The sequence below is a fragment of the Xyrauchen texanus genome, chromosome 2 (assembly GCF_025860055.1).
Source record: "Xyrauchen texanus isolate HMW12.3.18 chromosome 2, RBS_HiC_50CHRs, whole genome shotgun sequence".
In the NCBI taxonomy this organism is placed as follows: Eukaryota; Metazoa; Chordata; class Actinopteri; order Cypriniformes; family Catostomidae; genus Xyrauchen; species Xyrauchen texanus.
In genome coordinates this window covers 15318951-15341616 of record NC_068277.1, presented here as the reverse complement: position 1 = coordinate 15341616, position 22666 = coordinate 15318951, and the positions used below count along the sequence as shown (strand labels likewise).

General features: G+C 35.9%; 1 protein-coding gene across 1 annotated transcript; it reads left to right on the top strand.

The window, feature by feature from the left end:
* The first annotated feature begins 58 nt into the window (after window positions 1–58).
* mrps11 (mitochondrial ribosomal protein S11) lies at window positions 59–19116 on the top strand. The gene is made up of 6 exons (XM_052152081.1): window positions 59–225; window positions 622–738; window positions 1045–1143; window positions 1824–1953; window positions 12671–12736; window positions 18791–19116. Exons 1-6 carry the CDS (start codon window positions 146–148, stop codon window positions 18896–18898), a joined length of 600 nt encoding a protein of 199 aa, XP_052008041.1. The 5' UTR covers window positions 59–145; the 3' UTR covers window positions 18899–19116.
* Window positions 19117–22666: the final 3550 nt, after the last annotated feature.

The window sequence follows — 22666 nt, the reverse complement described above, 5'->3', positions numbered from 1 at the left end:
GTATACATATAATTCACCCCTCTAAAAAAACATGTTTATTAAACATTCCCAATACATATGACCCTCAATGTCCGCAAAGCAACCTTAATAAAGTAATGTGTGTTTTTACGCGGATAAACTGTATGGAATAAACAAACACCTCACTATGTATCGAAGGTTTTACAGCCTTTTAAGAGGTTCGTGTCAGCAGCTTTTGGAGCCCTTGAATTCATCGGAAAGATTGATGTAAGTGACAGATATCGTTGAAAGAGAAGCTATAGTGAGCACATGGACTGATAAAAACTTACATTTGTGTAATAGTCACTACTATAGTGCAGTATTGGTGTCTTCCCATACTCAAGGATTTGAGTTTGGTGTTAACGCTATATTTAAGTACCATAAAATGCCCAATATAACTACTAGGCTTTTTGTTCCATGGTAGTACCATGGTATATTCTTTGAAGTACATTGGAGTACTGTGTAAATACTATCGATGATATTTTAATATGCTAATCATTCAGCATCATGTTACAAAGCATCATGGATCAAAGTGCCATGGCATCACCATCTGACAACATCACTGTACCATGGAAGCGCATTGTATTTTTTATAAGGGGTGTAATTTGTTGTTGTCTCCTGCAGTGGAGGAAATGTAGGGTTTCAGCGTCCACTGTCATGCAGTGTCATCCGATTACAAGAGGCTGATGCCAAGCCAGTGGAAACCAAGAGTCCATCTGCCCCCATCAAAAGATTGAAAGAGTATGGCTTAGACATAAACATTAAACACTGACTGTGATGTCAGCACATATACTTACTTTCTTACACAAAGTTAACATAGCTTCATAAGCTTTCTTTTAGCAAAACACATGATCAAAATTATTTACTTGAAATACCAAACTTTTCAAGTAGTGTTCTTCTAACTAGTAGTTGGCCGATATGTGTTTTTCAATGCCAAAGCCAATATTGATGATATCTAGAGAGCAGAGTGGTTAAGGTGCAAATTATATGTATTTTTAAAGTGTTTATCACAAATTTTCAGTTGTTTGTTTTCTCTTCCACATTTAGTCACTTCCCTCCATTTCCTGGTCTGGAGAGCTCCTTGACGTGGGACAGCAAAAAGTTTGAAGAGTTGCCGATTGCACACATAAAAGCCACATACAACAAGTAAGCAGCTTGACAGAAATTAAATAGTTGAGATCGATTTTGGAATTGGTCCAGATATTTGGTCACTCTAGGATGTTACAGGACATATTCACTAATCTGAATATATCATTTCAGAATAAACAGATTTATCATCTGTTGTGGTACCTTGACAATCTTACAGTTCAAACACAATCGATGTTTAATCACTGACCCTTAACACTTACTTAGTTTAATAATTTTAAACCATGATTTTAACTAAACATAAGTAATATTTACATTATATTCATGATGTTAGCCAGAGCGGAACTGGCCCCCACAGTGAGTCTGGTTTCTCCCAAGGTTATTTTTCTCCATTAATCTACATCTTATGGTGTTTTGTGTTCCTTGCCACAGTCGCCTTCAGCTTGCTCACTGGGGTTATTAATACAATTATTATTTAATTATTTTTAAACATGATTAAGAATCGTATTTTATCTAATTACACAATGATGATTCATCGACTTTATAGACATTACAGTTTTATTGTCTGTTAATGCTGATCTTCTGTAAAGCTGCTTTGAAACGATGTGTGTTGTGAAAGGCGCTATACAAATAAAATTGACTTGACTTGACAAAGTTGTGTTTTCAGGGTTCTATGAAAACTGAGTGACAGACTGGCACCACATAGTTCACTATCTTTTGTCTTTAATTCCTTGCTTTAGCACACATATTCAGGTCACAGATAGTGTGGGCCAGTACATGGTGAGAACCTCATGTGGATCAGAGGGCTTCAAGAATGTGAAGAAATCCACTCCTGTTGCAGCACAGACCGCTGGGATTTCAGCCGCTGCGGTAAGATGGCAAAAGATTTATCAAGTTGGTTTTGATTGAGTTTGCTACCAGGATGAACAGATAAAATATGCTAAAATAAAAAATATCAAAGATTATTGACCACGTTCTCTTATACTTATTAAAATTAAATGAATGCATAATAGAATTATCTGTAGGAGTCTATCAATACTAGGGTTGACAAGGGGTGCACAACCAAATTAAGCCACAACATGACAGAATTAATAAGTTACAACAAAATGATCAGAAAAGAAATAGTGTCGCTGTACTTATTTGTCCTTAAGTGCTCTGGCCAATACCTGGTTGGGTTTCTACCAGAATACAGTAACTTCATCAACATTTGCATGAATCCTTTCCATGCAATAACGTCACAGTACCTCTGCTGTTCTTGCTTACCGGCAGCTCTTATAAGGTGTCCTGCTCCCGTGAAAATGGGCTGTATGATTGCAGTGGGACGAGCAGCTCCCTGCATCTTCTGAGCAGCCTCATGATCTCTCATGCATTGTGACAAACTGCCACATGATTTAAAAATATTTATTCTCTGTTCATTTCATTGTGTCTTAATTTAGTTGTGTTTTGGCTTATTCCATTGTGTTGGTTTTATTTCGTTGTGATGTGGGTAAATTTTTTTGTGTTTTCAGCTTTTATTTGTTTTGCAAATTTGTTTGTGTTGTGCACTTCTCAGCCACCGTACAGTACACTTCAAGTACACAAGTATAAAAGGAATTTTGTCAAAGCATAAATATTGTATAATTTAGTTTTAAACTGTCTTGTAGACATGCATAATAGACACATCCAGCAAAATTGTTGCCATCCACTGGATGGCAGCACATTTCTTTCTAGTAATTTACCACAAACCACTAAATGAACCATTTTCATATACCCATGACACATTTCCATCTTAATTTTGCAGGGTAAATGTAGCAAACGTTTTCTCTTTTTCTTTCATTTTATAATAATTGAATGTAAATTTATATCACAGTATACTTTTTACAGTTTTTTTGTTTTAGTCTTTTGACAAAAATGTTCTTTAACATTAGTCAATATTTTGTTGTCATATTCATTAATTTTAGTCCGTTTTAAAACTGTAACGGACCAAACTGTAGTCAAATATTCATTAGAAAAAAAGTGTATAATTATATATTTTTTTTATTGTTTAAACAGGTTTCAAACAAAGAAAATATAAACTGCATACAAAATACTGTACAACTGTCTTTGTGGAAACCTGAGCTCCTGAAATAATAGCACTAAGTGTAGCAATTTTATAAATGGCAATAAAAAAAATCTTTGCTCTAAGTGCAAATTGTGTTAGATGCTATTTGTACCCTGGTTAAAATAGTATTAGCTACTATTTACACTCCTAAGCAAATACTAACATACAGTATAGTTTCATCATTGCAGTGTGTTAACTGTGTTTTCCCATAGACACCCTTCACCTTCCCCTAAACCTAACCTTCCCATACAAAACATAAACCATGGTTACTGTGTGTATTTTGTGATAAAATCATAGTAACCACTTGGGTTGTCATAATACAATAATCATATTTTACAATACTATACAAGCTAAAGTATCACGATACCACATATTAGTGTGTTAATTCTTAACACAGTTTGTCATAGCAAAGGTGGTTCTTAGAAACTAGCCATTCAACTTGTTGTTCTGAAGTGGTGAATATAACTGATGGATGATTTGGGAGAAGGGGTCAATTGGATTAACTTGTCACCTAATACATTCTTAGTTTACTAATTCCTAATACAGCCAGTTAAAACGGCAATGACTTTGAACTTTTATTCCATTATTTCTGTGATTATTATTATTTGAAAGTATCGCGAGTACAGATTACACACACACACTGGATTGATCTCATGGCTCAGGGACATGATCTAATCACAAGTGCGAACTTCACGAAGATACCGCCCCAATGCATTGGTACAACCCCAATTCCAAAAAAGTTGGGACAGTATGAAAAATGCTAATAAAAACTAAATGTGTGATTTGTAAAATTATATTCACCCTTTGCTATATTGAAAGTTATACAACTAAACATTACATGATGTTTTACTTTGTGAATTTCATTATTTTAAAAAAATGTACAGTAATTTCAAATCAGATGATTGCAACACACTCCAAAAATGTTGGGACAGTCAAGGGTTTACCACTGTGAAACATCAACAATTTTTATAATAATACTTATTAAGCATTTGGGCACTGAAAACCCAAGTTTGCTAATTTTAGAAAGTGGAATTTTCTCCCATTCATCCATTATTCATGTCTTTAACTGCACAATTGTATGGGGTCTTCATTGGCATCTAATGCGCTTCATAATGCACCACACATTCTCAATTGGAGACAGGTCAGGACTGCGGGCAGGCCAATCTAGCACCTACACTCTCTGCTTACACAGTCATGCCCTTAAAACCAGGCAGTATGTGGTTTGAAGTTGTCCTGCTGGAAAATGCAGGGATGTCCCTGGAAAAGACGGTGCTGGATTGCAGTATATGATGCTCCAAAATTTGTACATATCTGTTTGCATTCATGGTGTTCTCACAGATTTGCGAGTTACCCATGCCATGGGCACTAACACCCCTGGCCCATACAAACTCTGGCTTTTGGACCTGACACTAATAACAGCTTGGATGGTCCTTTTCCTTTTTGGCCCGGAGAACACAATGGCTGTGTTTTTCAAACTCTTCACACCAAAAAACACAGTTCCACTGTTCTATTTTCCATTTAAGATGTGACTGAGCCCAGAGAAGTCGGCAGCGCGTCTGGACAGTGTTGATGTAGGGCTTCTGCTTTGCATAGTAAAGTCTTAACTTGCATCTGTGGATGCAGTGGCAAGTGGTGTTGTCTTACAAAGGTTTATCAAAGTAATCCCAATCCCATGTTCATGATATCCATTACAGATTAATTATCTTTAAGACAGTGACGTCTGAGGGATCAGAGATCATGCACATTAAGAAGTGGTTTTCGTCTTGCCCTTTACGCACCAAAATTTTACCAGATTCATTGAATCTTTTAAATATATTGTGCACTGTAGAGGGTGAAATGCTCAAAATACTTCCAATTAATCTTTGGAGAACATTGTTCTCAAAGTTCTGGTTTATTTGCTGAAGTATTTGTTGGCAAATTGACAAGTCTTGAACAATCCATACTCTTGATGGACTAGGCTGTTTTTGGAGGCTCCTTATACAGTATACAGTACTATGACACAATTGCCTCACCTGTTTAACATCTCCTGTTTCACATTGCTTTGTTATTTCAACTCGTCAAATTGTTATTATTAATCTTAATTTGCCCATGTCTCAATTTTTTTGGAGCATATTGCAATCATCAGATTTAAACTTGCTGTACATTTTCAAAAAAACAATAACATTTACAAGGTAAAACATCATATTATTTGTAGTTGTGGTGCTTTCAATATAGCAAAGGGTGAATATAATTTACAAATTAATCCTTTGTGTTTTTATTAGCATTTTTCATACTGTCCCAACTTCTTCGGAATTGGGGTTGTACTTGGAAAAAAAAGTTAAATGAGTGCAACATTCGATTTTTCAGGGAAGCTATAAATCTGTAAATTTTAATATAAAGCATTTACGGTAGGTTAAATTAAGTGGCACTAAGCTGTGTGTATTCTGCAGAGGCAGTGGGATGTGTCCAAAGGTGTTTACTAAGGTTGCTGGTATTTCCCCCTTTGGCTTGAAATCTGTGTCGACATTCACGGCAGATGGGTTTTCCCGGTCTCATCAGGCAAAACCCAGAATAATTCCAAATATTGCTACGTGAATTGTGTTGTTTAAAAAGCATCTCACTCTCCAAAGTTTTACTTAAATTCATAATATCCAATAGGAGACACGACCGCCAAATTTACATGCTGGGATTCAGAGATGTGTGTTTGAAGCATGGGAATACCACTCACTGAAAAATAAACAATACCATATAAGTGGCAAATTCTAAACAGCATTTTGCGCTCTTAAAGGGCAATGCGTGAAGGGGACGTCACTCAGAATATATTTTTTATGTTATTGCAGACATAGGTCTGATTCAGATGAAGTGTTAAGTGAAAATTATATTTACTATCACACATACAACATAACTTACAGTACTACTGCATTACTGTGTCTCGTTTGGAAGGCTGCGTCCTCCAGAGGTCTCATTTGTCAGCCTAATACTTCATCGAGGCTGTCTCATTTCATAAAATCGAGTAGGATACTTTGAATGCAGCCTTCAAATTTGACCTTCTTTCACGGGAATTCGGAGGATGCATGAGGTGTCTCCTTGGGCACTCACAATTCTTTGCTTCAACGGAAATGAAAAGAATGCCAATTTGCCCATAAATATGATGTTCAAACGCAAGTAATGTTAATTCCCATGTTAAAGAACTTCAGTAGATGGGTGCAGAGTATATAATATGTATAAGTATATTAATATATAATTTAAAAAAGTGTTAGATGAAAAGTACACCTGTAAAATCTATTTTCTTTTCTCTTTACATCATTATAACGCTGCTAAAATTTACCTCATACATTCCCTTCCAGAGGGTCTTTGTTCCCTTCTCACTCAAAGCACTACCGCTTGTTAAAGAGTGGCGTGCTGTCGTTGCAACGATGTTATGTTCCATATCCGTTTGTCCTATGAAGGCCGTCTCATTTCAACGAGACTTGTTTAAAGGAGGACGCTCGGTATACTGCATTCAAAGGACTCATTCAAAGGACCCATCTTACTTGGCACGCAGCCTTCGAAACGAGACACAGCTTTTGGCACCGCCAGTATTTTCAAACTTTATTATCATGATACTATCGTAGCACCGGTCTACCGTGCAACCCTAATAACCACAAAATTAAACATGTTTATATATTAACACCATATACTGTAGTAGCACCATGATTAATTGCATTAAAACAATGGTAATTAAAAAACATTGTTACTAAAATATTACTATAGTATAAATGTGGATCAAATTTATCCAGATCATACCTTTCTCTCAACTCCCCAACATTCATAATGACCAAATCACTGCAAGGAAATCAGTCTTCATATAAATTGTATTTTACTATTATAAGAAGTATTGAAAGAAATATTAAGAGTGGAGATGGGAAACAAAATGAGAAAAAGTGGGATAAAATGTGGAACTGAACCTGGGTCGTCCACACGGAAAGAAGCACAACTTACACCACTGTAGTGACTCTAGTGGCCGCAGTTTATCATCTATTTCTGTGTTTTCACCAGAGTATTGGGGTGCGTGTCCAATCAGTTCCCTAGTTCAGTAGTCAGGGTACTGATCAGGGAGTCGGCCATTTTAAGGGCTGTCTCAATCGCAAAATCATTCCAGTACACTGAAACATTTTCTCCCTAAAATAAAATTCTGCAATGCATCGTAAAACCAGAGACCATCATTGCTCACTATGTTTCCTTACCAGAAATGTCATCATGCAGTCTTCTGAAGTCTCAAAAGTCATTAGAAGACAAGCACAGTGTAAATATATGAAATTAAATCCTTATTTTCTCTTTAAAAGAGATGTTTGTAATGTCTTTCATCCATAATTACAATGAAAGGGAAGCAATCTTTTAAATATTACAGTTGTTTATAATAGATTTAAAATACACACCTTTTATATTTTTATTTCTTTAATGTAATTTATCTGTCATAATAACACAGTATGTCTGAATATCTGAAACAAAAATTCAAAATTCAAAATTCTCAATGTTTAGTGGATGAATACCCTTGCCAGTGCCCGAATTCAGTTTTACGATATACTTATTCACCGCATGGGGAGCTAGGGAGCTGATTGACTTTAGTGCAAATAGCGGCACTGTGTGGCAGGTGCTATTTACACATAGTGCAAATAGTCACTCCGTATAATGAATATACTGAAGTATTAGATACTTTTTAGTTTACCTAATGTATTCTGAATTCTTCATGCTTTAGAGACTTTTTATGGAAACAGAATATTCATAACCCAAGTTATGCATATTAAGCTCATCATTTAGTTTGAGTTCACCTGTACATTCGCTTTGTCTGTCCAAATGGAAGTTGTAATACGATGTTGTGGATATAGTGATTAATCTCATGTATAAATAGGATGCATTTGAGTGAGGTAATTAACCCGTTTTAAAGCGGTTCATTATGCCGGTGTTCAGGGCATTCAACTCTTGCAGCTCAAGTGTGGAAATCCTCAACATACTGAATTATTGGATAATTAGACAAATCCATATCTAATATCTTCTATTAGCAAATGTTTCTCAAGTTGTTTCTTCTTCTGTTTATATCTTTCACTGTTAATATCTTTTTGTATTATGTTTTTTTTTCATCATACTTTCATCAACAACATTGTTATTACTTTACCTTCATTAAAAAATAGTTTACACTGCTACACTGGAGTTTCAAATACAGCTGCTGAGGGAGTGACAGTAAATTTGGCATCTTTCTCTCTTCTTATAGCCATAATCCAGAAATTCAAGGACATGTACAGTAATTTTATTTTGCTGTTGAAATGAGAATGCACATATAATATTTGTTGTGTTCTCCTATTAACTTCTATAAACGTTAACCCTGCTATAGTTTACTTGTGGCATTTTAAAGAATACAGCACCAACAAACTTTTAAAGCAAAACACAATACATTTGTTAGTTTTCTGATTATGAAACAATTGAAATATTGTTCACAATTAAGAAAAATGTATTTGGACACTTCTTTGACACTTTTCTTTTGTCAATCTTGTGGAACATGAGCATAGTTAATGTGATGAACTACACCTGTGGTAACTGGTTAAACACCACAACTTGAATGGAAATTGACTTCATTAAAAAACTGATAAGACCGTTGATGAAAATGGTTAAGAAAACTGAAGTTTATTATTTTGTATCTAATGCAATGATATTCAGACATTTTTAAGTGTGACTTAAGACTTAGTGTCCAAATACTTTACGGGCCACAGATGTTGCGTTATCTGAATATGTTCCGTCATTTACCTAATTTATAAAAAAAATCCTTTATTTTGACAGATTAAAAAGAAAACCGGTTAAAATCCAGTGCACCAGTTTTAATCATGTTTAAATTGTGTATACAGTGGTGGTCAAAAATATTGGCACCCTTGGTAAATATATCCTTCTTGTTTATCCTTTTGGTCTTTCATTCAAAATATTCCTCAAATAGATATCAAACAATTCCAAACAACACAATTTTTATGAAAAAACTAATATTTTTCTCAAATATATGTGTGGCACAATTATTGGCACTCTTTTATTCAATACTTGTGCAACCTCCCTTTGCAAGATAACAGCTCTGAGTCTTCTCATATAATGCCTAATGAGGTTGGAGAACACATGGCAAGTGATCTGAGACCATTCCTCCATAGAAAATCTCTCCAGATCCTATAAATTCTGAGGCCCACACTGGTGGACTCTCCTTTTCTGTTCACCACACAGGTTTTCTATGGGGTTTAGGTCGGGGGACTGGGATTTGCCATGGCAGAACCTTGATTTTGTGGTCAGTGAAAACATTTTGTGTTGATTTTGATGTGTGTTTTCGATCATTATGATCATTGTCTTGCTGGAATATCCAACCACAGCCCATTTTAAGCTTTGTGGGAGAGGCAATCAGGTTTTGATTTTTACCTGTTGGTATTTGAGTCCATGATGCCATGTATCCAAACAAGATGTACAGGACCTCTGGCATAAAAAATGCCCCACAACATTAAAGATCCACCACCATATTTAACTGTGGTCATGATGTACTTTTTCCATATGGCTACCTCTCTGTGTGCGCCAAACACATCTCTAGTGTTTACTGCCAAAGAGCTCTATTTTTGTTTCATCTGATCATAGCGACCAGTCTCATTTGAAGTTCCAGTAGTGTCTGGCAAACTGAAGATGCTTGAGTTTGTTGTTGGATGACAGCAGAGGCTTCTTTCTTGAAACCCTCCCAAACAACTTGTTGTGAAGTAGGTGATGTCTGGTTATAATTCTGGAGATTTTCTGACCCCAAGACCCAACTAATTCCAGTACTTCTCCAGCTGTGATTTGAACATCCTCCTCACCGTGTGTGGAGACAGTATAGACACATCTCTTCTTTCAGGCCGATTCGTAACATCTCTAGTTGATTGGCACTTCTTAATTGTTGCCATGATGGTGAAAATGGGTATTTTCAGTGCTTTATCTTTTTTCTTATAGCCACTTCCCATTTTGTGAAGTTCAACAACCGTTTGCTGCACATCATAACTTTATCCTTTGGTCTTACCCATTGTGATGAATGAATAAGAGAATTTGGCGTGTGTGTTACCTCATATTTATACACATGTGAAACAGGAAGTCAGGTCTACTAAGATATGTAAAATATGAATGGAAATATACTTCAGATATATTTTACTCATGTGAATTTCTAGGGATGCCAATAATTGTGGCAAACATGTTTTAGAGAAAAATATTTATTTAATGTATGAGGTTTACTTCAATTAAAAGGTTCGATTTTTGTGAATATTTTGAATGAAAGATCAAAAGGATAAACAATAAAGACCTATTTTTCACAGACTTCTTTGCTCATATTTACCAAGGGTGCCAATATCTTTGGCGACATTTGTATGTGGCTTAAGTATATTTCTCTGTGCATTCACTTGTGAGACAGAGCAATGTTTTGTCAAGTCCATGGTGTTGTAGTCCTTAACATAGACTACGAATCAAAAATGTTCTAGGTCTAAATTAACATTGTTACAGCATGAGTAACATAACATGTTTAGCTGGGTTCATTCATAAGGTAAGCTACCCCCAAGATTGACTATCAGTTACTATATTTTTAAAATGTAAATATTGTCTATATAAAAATAGACTATGACATAAATTGTCAGTCAGAGTGACGATATTTGTACCGCAAACGCCAATACCTCTATCTATATATGTATATACACACCGATCAGCCACAACATTAAAACCACCTGCCTAATATTGTGTAGGTCCCCCTCGTGCCTCCAAAACAGCGCCAACTTGCATCTCAGAATAGCATTCTGAGATGAAATTCTTCTCACCACAATTGTAGAGAGTGGTTATCTGAGTTACCGTAGAGAGTGGTTATCAGTCTGGCCATTCTCTGTTGACCTTTCTCATCAACAAGGCGTTTCCATCCGCAGAACTGCCTCTTACTGAATGTTTTTTTTATTTTTGGAACCATTCTGAGTAAATCTAGAGACTGTTGTGTGTGAAAATCCCAGGAGATCAGCAGTTACAGAAATACTCAAACCAGCCCGACTTGCACCAACAATGTTGGTGCAAGTCGACCTTGCAGTGCATAAAATCGTGCAAGGCAAAAAATCAAGCAGATACGGGTCAGGAGCTTCAGTTGTATTCACATCTACCATCAGAATGGGGGAAAAATGTGAACACAGTGATTTGAGCTGTGGCATTGTTGGTGCCAGATAGGCTGGTTTGAGTATTTTTGTAACCGCTGATCTGCAGGGATTTTCACGCACAACGGTCTCTAGAATTAACTCTGAATGGTGCCATAAACAAAAAACTTCCAGTAAGTGGCAGTTCTGTGGATGGAAATGCCTTGCTGATGAGAGAGGTCAACAGAATGGTCAGACTGGTTCGAACTGACAAAGTCTATGGTAACTCAGATATCAGCTATGTATAATTGTGGTGAGAAGAATAGCATCTCAGAATTAGGGCTGCAACTAGCGATTATTTGATAATCAATTAATCTAACTATTATTAGAACAATTATTAGACTATTCTGCAATTATTGCAACAATTAATCATTAGCTCTAAACCAATTGTTCAGCTTGTGCCCATATTTAAAAGGTTGTATTAAACATGCTTACTAACAATAAAGTGGACAAAATCATCTTTTAAAAATGCCTCTAAATGACATTCACTGAATTATAGGGGAAAATTTATTTATTTAATTTTTTTTATTTATTTATTTTTTTAAGTTAAGAAATTCACTGCAAAAATGGCCATTGTTATCAATTGTTTTTTTTTGTTGATTTCCATTTAAAATTGTCTAAAAATCCTTAAAAGCAGTAAAGACTAAATATACTTGTATTCAATATCTATTCTCTAAAGCACACAACACCACGTTAAATGAGATCGGACGACTATTCGACAATGAAAATTTTTGTCAACAATTTTTTATTGTCGACTTTGTGGATAACGTCACCTAATCCTTTCAGCCCTACTCTGAATGTTATTCTGAGATGCGGGTTGGAGCTGTTTTGGGAGCACAAGGGGGACCTACACAATATTAGGCTGGTGGTTTTAATGTTGTGGCTGATCGGTGTATACGCACTTACCTTTTACTAAGGTTGTTTATATATGAAGGTTCTTTCTGTCCATGTTGGAGATATTTTAATCAGCAGTATTTGCTTGGCCGTTTCAGTGTCGCTTATACTGATCATTAGACTGGCCAATGTTTGAAATAACATTCAGATCCTCAGTTTCATGTTTATACATCTCCTCGGCTACTTCCAAGCAATTTTTTTTATAATTTCATCAGCGTTTACCATAAAGAGTCTAATGAGAACTATGAGTCACAGCAGTCTGCATAATCAGTATATGACTGCTCAATGATAACCATTAATTTCCTGCATGGACACAAGTTATGATCTAAATTAGTGGTTTCAGGCAGACCTCAAATTCTAAGCCCCTTCAATTTTGTTTTTCCTTTGTGATTTATTAGTTTGTTATTATGCTAACTGTTGTGAATTTATGCATGTTTGTCTTGAGCAGAAGGCGAGGGCAAAAGGGGTCACCTATGTTCGTGTGCTGGTGAAAGGACTCGGTCCAGGACGCTTGGTGAGTAGCTAAAGGCCTTAATCAACACCTGTATAGAGTTACAACTGAAAACTCTCCTAAGCAGGGGGTGGTATCAGTTTCTTGTAGTTTACGCTACATATAAGGAGAACATGGATTAGTGAAGACTGGGACTAGTTGTCACACGTTTTACTGTGGTAAATATTTCTCTGAATGTTTTCTTTAAGTCCATTTCTGCATAGCCACAAACCTTGAGGTCTTGGCTACAAAAAAGCTCTGAACATTTTCACAGATATTCCCAGAGCAGAAAAAAAAATACTGAACACACGTTTGCCATTTGTAAGTCGTCACAGTGTAACTTGCCATCAAACTAGTACACATAAAGACATCATAAAATGAATGCATAAAACTAGTGGTGTCCCAATCTAGGGACAATCTTTTTTGCAGCATGCAGGGAATCACACATACACTGCTACTCTAAAGAATGACCGCTTGCTCAGCCCTTGATGCATGACAGAGTGGCCTTTGGAGGGTGAATTGTTGGCAATTCTAGCCAATTTCAGACATGCTGCAACTCACATGAATATGCCGGTTTGGGTTTAAAAATATGAAAGAATTACACGTGTATGAATATTAAGCTGCCCATTTTCTAGAGTCGCTATGGTAGTTATTCTGACTCGCTGCTCAGTGAGCAGGAAGAGGATTAAGAGGTTGCTAACGGGTATAAAAACTAATTTAACAACAAATAAACATGCAAATACATGACGTGAGTCGTGACAATCAGAAATTGTGTTGAGCTGTAGAGACTGTTTGAGCGATCATGTTCGCTTTTAGCCTATCTCCCTTCAACATTAGCGCTTTGTGTCAATCAAACATGTGTGCTCTCAATATCTCATCAGTCACTCATCCCAGTGCTAATTTAAATCAGATTAATATTAGTCACAATACCACTAATCACAGATGCAACTGTTTAACCATCAATAACATAGTAACGACAGTAAACAAATCATAGATATTAATGATTTCTCACTGGAGCACTTTTAAAGCTTGTAATGGATCTATTTTTCTTATTTTTGAATGCATCTCTGCTGTGTGTGATGCTCTCATGGTTTTCACTGGTTGCTAGTATGTCACATTGACATTTTGATATTGACAACATGACTATTCATAAATGTTTTCAATACAATAACTGTTTGCAATTCACAATTAATGTAATTTTAATGTAATTTTGTTAACTTTATAAAAAGGTTCAATTCGTTAACATTAGTTAAACGCATTAGGGATCATGATATATTATTTTTACAGCATTTATTAATCAATGTTAGTTAATAAAAATACAATTGTTCATTGTTAGTTCATAGTTCATTCATTTTAACTAATACAACATTTGATTTTAAAAATGTAATAGTATTTGTTGTAACTAACATTAAGTTAATTAGTTCATGTTAACTACAGTAATGTTGTTAAATAATATTAACAAATTAAACCTTTTTGTAAAATGTTACTGTAATTTTACCATGTGAGGCATAAACATAACTGCAGCATATAACTTGCAAAAGTGTGGAAAAAGGCACTTTAAAAAAAAAATAGTGTTAAAAAAAATAGGACATCGTATCAGCCTCAAATTTCCTGATCGGTGCACCATTAGTGCTTAATATGCAGCTGTGTCCTCTAATTTCACATAGCTACATATATTTTAAGGCCAGTTTGGCCTGTAAAAGAGCAAATAAACATGTTTTTGATGAAGTCTTTCATTCTTTCTTTTCTGTTGCTTAAACCGAGAAAAAAATCGGCAATCGGAATCAGACCATTTGCTTGTAAAAAATCGGCAATCAGAATCGGCCATGAAAAATCATGATCGGTGCATCTCTACATAAGACTACAGTGGTTTAATCTATATCTTTAGAAGTGATATAAGTGTGGGTAAGAAGCAGATCAATAAGTCATGTTTGCGCTGTAGGTGGCTATATGTACAAAAAATGTGAATTGCCAAAAACAGTGAATGTGGAGGTTTATAGTAAAAAAGGACTTTAGGATTGATCTGTTTTTCTCACCCACGCCTATCATATCGCTTCTAAAGCTATTGATTTAACCATGGAGTCGTATAGATTACTTTTATGCTGCATTCAGGGGCGAAAATTTCATCAATATGTTGGGGGGGACAATAAACATAACAATTCTCAAGAGCAATTTTTGAAGGGGACATTGGGTTTTTTTTTTGTTGCCCCGTTTGCATTTGTATTATTTTATTTCTTAAACAATTATTTTAAAAATATATCATTATATTATTTACATTCACATATTTTAATGATATTTTAGGGGGGGGACAACCCTCAGATAGCGGCCCTCAAAATTCAGCCATACAAATTATAAAATGCTCAAGTAATGCTGAACAATAAATCTAAATAAAATTTAAATAGTGATTATGCAAGTGCTGTGATTTTAATATTTTGATGCGCCGCGTGTTCCATAGTGAAGAGTTCCAGAATTGTTCAGGCACGTGATCTGTGCTCACACACGCAGTGTTTTTCCATCTCAGAGCGGCTCATTTCACTGCTGCGCCACACAAACTCATTTGGTGTGAGTTTGTGCCACTTATAACGTGCACTTGACCACAAGATGCGTAAACATTTCCCCTGATTTGTAATGAGAATCGTTTATAAATCAGCGCTTATGAAAATTTACCATGGTTTTACCATGTACTGTACAGTAAGTGTTGTTGTTTTTGTTTTTTTTTGGCAGAATTAAGAAATTTAAGACAGACATACAGTAAATATGAGTATTGTCTTAGTTTTGGTTAGATTATGACCAGTGTTTACTCTAAAATACTGCCTTAACAGGAATAGCACAAATGTGTGTTTGACTGAGTGCAGAACTCTTAACCTTTGGAAAATATTTATCATTAATAACGTTTTACTAACGCTACGTAATTTGCAAGCTTGCTTGTTCACCTGGGGCCGGTATCTGGAGGATTATTTCATGCTTCTCTCTCTTTCACTCGCGGTGCACACAGAACAATGTCCTGATGAGCAAAACATGGTATGTTATCAAACCCTGTGCCCCGTCACACTGATGGTACTCAATGGTACTATTACTTTCAGGGTAGAATTTACAAACATTATTCTCATTTAAGAGGGTTTTGGACTAAGTGTTTAAAACCAAAATACAAAGCCACTGCTAGAGAAAACAGATTTATATATATATATATAAATGGCATTGCATCAGTATATTGATTCAGTATTGTGGTTATGTCCATATGGGAGGTCTACTTTTATGAGTGCTGAATGTTGAATCTATAATAAAACTGACCAATGAGTTTTCTGAGCTCATCGGCGGTTTCCATGGTCTTACTCTGAGCCAAGAGAGGACATTAAGGTGGGGTGCAAATCTAATGAGTCTCTCTAGAGCCGCAGCCTACAGGGAGCTTTTAAGACTTGCATGAATTCTTGACCTGCCCCTGGTTTATTCATTGTCAAGTTAGATACATTTAAGCAGATGGCAGTTTTGGCATCAATGCAAAGCCACCAACTGCAGTGCTTACTTATTTGAATGAAATAACAAAATATGCATAAAAAATATATGTGCAGTACTTTGCAGATTTCCAAGCAAAAAGAGATCTGGATTTTTGGGTCAAATGCATAGACTAAAGAATAAATGATTACTTATATATTTTAATGCATATTATAAATTGGATTGATCCGGTTTTGGATGTTAATTGGTCAATGCAGCGTTCAAGCTGTGCTAAAATATGCAGTAGTAACAGCTATGAAACTATAACCTGGTCACCTTTAGCTACTGTTTATTCTGTATAACTGTGTGGCACCGTAGAGTTAACTATTAAGTTTACATGTCAGGGACTATATCTTCTAGCAGAAGGATGATTTTTTAATTTTATTAAAACATTTTATTAAGCAAACTGTTGTGTCCTTGGTATTTTATAGTCCATGGTATAACATTTATATAGTCCATGAAAGTAAATGGTTAATATTAGGGCTGTCAATCAATTACCATTTTAAATAAAATAATGATACACTCATTGAGCACTTTATTAGGAACACTATGGTCCTAATAAAGTGCCCGAAGTGGTTTTCTGCTGTTGTAGCCCATCCATAGGCGGAAATCATCTGAGGGTTGTCCCCCCCCCCCCTAAAATATCATTAAAATATGTGTATTGTAAATAATATAATGATATATCCTTAAAATAATTGTTTAAGAAATAAAATAATACAAATGCAAACGGGGCAACATCAAAAAAAACCTTGGTGTCCCCTTCAAAAATTGCTCTTGAGAATTGTTATGTTTATTGTCCCCCCCAACATTTTGATGAAATTTTCGCCCCTGAGCCATCCAACCTCAAGGTTTGACATGTTGTGCATTCTGAGATGCTATTCTGCTCACTACAGTTGTACAGAGTGTTTATCTAAAATACTGTAGCCTTTCTGTCAGCTCCAACCAGTCTGGCCATTCTCCATTGACCACTCTCATCAACAAGGCGTTTCCGTTATAATATCGCAGGAGATCAGCAGTTACAGAAATACTCAAACCAGCCCATCTAGCATCAGCATGGTCAAAATAAAACAATTCTCCATTCTGATGGTTGATGTGAACATTATCTGAATCTCCTGACCTGTAATTGCCTGATTTGATGCATTGCACTGCTGCCACACAATTAGCTGATAAGATAATTGCATGAATAAGTAGGTGTACATGTGCTCCTAATAAAGTGCTTGGTGAGTTATATTTAAACTAGAAAAGTAAAGTTTGTAGAAACAAACTTTGAGTTTGGCTTGAAAAAGCCTAGTCTGAAAGTGAGTGTTGGATGATAGATTGATAGATATAATGTTGCTAGCATATTTTAGCACTTAGCTAGGCACTGCTAACATGTTTTAGTGTGTTGCTAGCATGTTTTAGCTTGTTGATAGGCATTTCTAGCATGTTTTAGCTTGCTGCTAGCATGTTGCTTTACAGCATAAATCAGAACAGCCTGAAGGAGTGTGATGAACTTGTTAGATGTAGCTTAAAACCTCTAGAGGAGTTATTACAGGAAAACATTTTCACACTTGAATGGGTGTCAATGGGAATTTGGGCCTGTCCAGAAGCCTGCTATGGGAATTCTATAATTCCAATCAGTTAGAAAAGATATAGCGCACTATTCCAGATCAGTTTTAAGGTCTATGCAAAGTTTGGTGCATATTGCTTAAAAGCTCTAGGATGAATTCGAGTTACAAATTTAGTCTCAGAAGAAGTTTAAATAGTTGATCAGTAAGTAGGCTTTCTCAAGCCAACATAATTCTTTTAAATATATTGCATTTCAGATAATCAAAATACATTACAAAACTTGAATACTTGGGAATTAAATAAATAAAATTACAGTCACCAAAAAGTTGAATGTAGACTTTACTTGAAAATTAAGTCTGTTATATTTACTAGCAATTTCACCATGGACTTTTTTTCCTATGTTTTTTTAAGTAAACCCCACTCCAAATATTTTCCAGATTAGGCCAGTGATATGTTTATGATCAGTATATTGATTTCTAAAGGCATTTTCTATGTTTATGTATATTCAATGATTTACTCATCTGCCACAATAATGTCTTTGAAATATATTAGGTAATTTAGGGGCTTTATTTAGCAAATCACCAATTATTAGTACACCAATTATGCTTAAAATAAGCCGACAACATGTGAGGTCATGTAAACGTCTTAAACTGTTTTCCACAGGGTTAGCTCATCAATGGTTTAAGCATCAACCATACATGCATTTATATTTTTGCATTGCATGTAAACACCTTTAGCTTTTTTGCCATCTTATGTAACCCTTTTTCTTGGGTTGTCAGATTTTTGGTAGTAATATTGGTGTGCATGTAAGCACACTCATGGATGCCATAATTTGATTAATTATTTGGCACATCATGTAATTAAATTAGATAATACATTTTAATCAATTGACTACTCTTATAAAAGGTTAATTAATATTTTGTCCCACTGGTTTTCTTATTTAGAGGTATGTTTCTTAAACACACACTACACTTAGAGTTTATTGCTCTGAACCCGCAGCTGACTTAGCCTACATTGATTTTTCTCCCCTGTGTGTAGTCTGCCATTAAAGGGTTAACCATGGGAGGGCTGGAGGTTGTTTCCATCACCGACAACACCCCAGTGCCACACAATGGCTGTCGCCCTCGTAAAGCACGAAGGATGTAAGGAGGAAGAAACCTTTTGAACCCTGATGTCTTGTCAGTCTGTCTCTCTGTATTATCATCGATCATCCAGTCTGAATAAAGAGGTTAAATGCTCAACTGTGCAGGTCAACACACTTTAGGGTATAATGCTTTTTTGAAAGTTGTTTATTGCAGCTACAATAAGATCTCAAATGTAATGTATTTGTTATTTACCTTTTTGATGATTAATAAAGTGTGAAAATTTCACTCGCAGTGTCCGTTTAGTTTCTTATTGGTGCTTGCATTGCTTTTGGCTTTCATGATTACATACATTCAAATACTTACTGATAAATTTAAGTGTTGAAAACATAGTGACTGATTGTTTCAGAAAATTGCACAAATTATTTTACCATGTGTGCTTTCAAAGGTAGGTTTTTAAACATTACTCCTCAACATCCTAGCACTTAATCTGAGTCTGTTTCCTAGTTGACAGGCACAGGGTGGAATAGCTCCCTTTAAATAAATGGACCCTTGTAAGATTATTGCCCTTTCCTAGCATTACATCAGGTGCTTCGTTGCTATGGCAACGGCAATTAGCAGGAACTCAGGCAGGCGCTTGAATATAAGTCTGTCCCTAGTACCCATAGCAACCAAGGTCAGGCCTGCAACGCACATCTGCCTTTATACTAGCCCAGGCTTTATTGCACTCTATGGCTTGACAAAAAAAATATTTTAGACAAGGAAATTATTACCAGACATGTTGGCAAGGGTAAGCTTGGTGGATCTCTGTATTGTTTAGCTAGATTTGAATGATTCAGTTAGATTTCAATAATAAAATTAAAGGAAAACATCTTTCATGCTTCATGCTTTAAGCAGTAACTGTTCTTCTGCAGCTACAGCAACAGCTGTCCTTTCACACCAGCTGTCAGCTGTCTCCTTTCACACTAAGCATCAGAGCCACCACAAAACACGTTTCATCAGCGACAAAGTGTGACTCCTACCAATGTTTAACCCAGATGGCCGAGCATCTCCGATGTCCTCAGATAGCCCATGCATCCGGTGGAAGCTCTAACATGTAACCTGAGAATCCCTGCTGGACAGTGATTTGAAACTGAAACCAACAAGGTTGATTGAAAATGGAGTTAAATGGTTTGCTCAGTATATGGGTGGTTCTATATTAAAAAAAAGATGTTCTTGGCATAAGCATTATGGGACATCTTTGTATTGTTTGTACTTTTACATTTTTTGTCTTCTTTATTATTACATGAGTGGTGCTTGCCCATGCCTATTGTGGAGGGGTTGCCAGGGTGCTGCTGTTTGGTTGCCAAAGTGCTCTTGAGTGTTTTTTAGTGCATTGCTGGGCTCTTCTGAGTGGTTGCTTGCTGGCCTAGAAGAGACCACCCTTAAGACTCTATTGATATTCTGGTCCCATATGGCTCCTTCAATATAAATTTATAGGACTTTATACCCATTTTACCATCCAACAGACAACATTTTTATTTTTGTATGCAGAAAAAATTGTGCATTAGCAGCATGTGGAGTTTAATACATAAAGGCATAGTTCACCCCAAAATTATTATTCTGTCATCATTTACTCACCCTCATGCTGTTTCAAACTTGAATTCATTTCTTCAGCAGAACACAAATAAAGATATTTTGAAGGATGTATGATGGGTCCAAAACGTTCAAGTTCAAAAAGGACATAAAGGCAGCACAAAAGTGATCCATATTTGACTTGAGTGGTTTAAACCATGTATTCTGAACAGATACAATTACACTGGGTGAGAAACATGCCGCTGTGCATGCGTCAAGCATGTGGAAGTGTGAACAAGCTTCTCTTATGAAGGAAACTGCAGATGTCAATATTTATTGTGAATAAGGACTTTCTGTTTTTCACCCAAAGCAATAGTATCACTTCAGAAGACATGGATTATGTCCTTTTTGGAGTTTGAAAGTTTGGACCCCATTTACCTACACTGAATGGACAAAAACACATACATTCTTCAATATATCTTTGTGTTCCACAGAAGATAGTAAGTCCAATGAGTTTGAGATGGCATGAGGGTAAGTAAATTATAAAAGAATGATCATTTTTGGGTGAACTATCGTCAGGCTAGTGGTTTGTATTAGCAATAGGGATCCTTACATTAGCCAAAACTTCTAACAAATACATTTTACATTTTTATTGCTGAAATGTGAACAAAGCAGATAATTGATTTTCAATAAATGTAAATATGACCATTTTGCATTTTGCTTAATACATATTTATTTTGAACTATGGGTCGCATTTTAAACCACATATTTAGCAAATCAACACATGCACTTGGAAGTAGCTAAGAAGTTAAAAGTTTTAATGGGTAATTATGTAATTACTTTAAGATACAATTTGCTCCTAATTAAGGTACCATTCAAGCATCACCTATTGTGACAAAAAGCTGAAATGATTGCACTAATTACAATTTCCACTTGGGATTTTGTTTCATTTTGATGGTTTTGGTACTTGATAGAGAAGAAACACATGAAGGAAGGCTTACTCAAACCAACAAATTTGATCATACAACTAAATAAAACAATCTTTCACTACCAGCTTAACCAAGGTTTCTAGAGAATTGTTCATGAGAGTGTTACAAAAGGACATTATATTTAAATAGATCCAAGATAGCCGGTTTTGTCTTCACCTACAACCCCAGTTCCGAAAAAGTTGGGACATTATGAAAAATGCTAATGAAAACAAAAAGGAGTGATTTGTAAATTATATTCACCCTTTGCTACAATTAAACATTATATGATGTTTTATCTTGTAATACTTTTTTTTTTTAATGTATGTACAGTAATTTCAAATCAGATGATTGGAACACAATCCAAAAAGTTTGGACAGGGGTAATTTAAGACTAATAACAATTTGACAAGTTAAAAGAACAAGGCGATGTGAAACAGGAGATGTTAAACAGGTGAGGCAGTCGTGTCACAGTGGAGGAGCTAGTGGACCCCATTGGCCACCCCACTCACAATTGCTATTTTTTGGCACAATTTAGTTCTTTAAATGTGAAATCATCTCTGTACAAACTTAACATGTATGCACACCAAGGTTGCCAAACCTCTCCGTCCCGGGTGTCATTGTATCCACTCTGTTCCCCAAAGACAGATTGGAATGATTTGGGGTATTTCACCCTCTAGAGTGCACAATATAGATTCCAGGAATATGATAAAATCTCGGTGCGGAAAGGGCAAGACGAAAACCACTTCTGAATGCGTGTGATCTTTGATCCCTCAGACGTCACTGTCTTTAAAAACATAATTAATCTGTAATGGATATCATGAACATGGGTTTGGGATTACTTTAGTAAACCTTTGTTAGTCAACACCATTTGCCACTGCATCCACAGATGCAGAAGCCCTACATCAACACTGTCAAGAAGTGCTGCCGAATTCTCTGGGCTCGGTCTCATCTTAGATGGACAGCAGAACAGTGGAATTGTGTTGTTTTGTTTCTATTTTTTATGGGTAACTCGCACATCTGTGAGGGCACCATTAATGCAGACAGATGTACAAATGTTGGATTAATGCACACTGATGTACAAATATACTGCCACCCAGCAGCGTCTTTTCCAGGAACGTCTCAGCATTTTCAGCAGGACAACTTCAATCCACATAGGCCTACTGGCTGAATAAGCAGAGATTGTGGATGCTAGATTGGCCTGCCTGCAGTGCTGACCACCTCCAGTTGAGAATGTATGGTGCATTATGAAGCACGCAATATGGCAACGAAGACCTCATACAATTGTACCGCTAAAACCTGCATAATGGATGA

Coding starts and splice junctions, on each gene's coding strand:
- mrps11 (XM_052152081.1), top strand. CDS start 146: ATGTATCGAAGGTTTTACAGCCTTTTAAGAGGTTCGTGTCAGCAGCTT. Junction 226..621: donor AATTCATCGGAAAGATTGAT/GTAAGTGACAGA, acceptor TGTCTCCTGCAG/TGGAGGAAATGTAGGGTTTC. Junction 1,144..1,823: donor ATAAAAGCCACATACAACAA/GTAAGCAGCTTG, acceptor TCCTTGCTTTAG/CACACATATTCAGGTCACAG.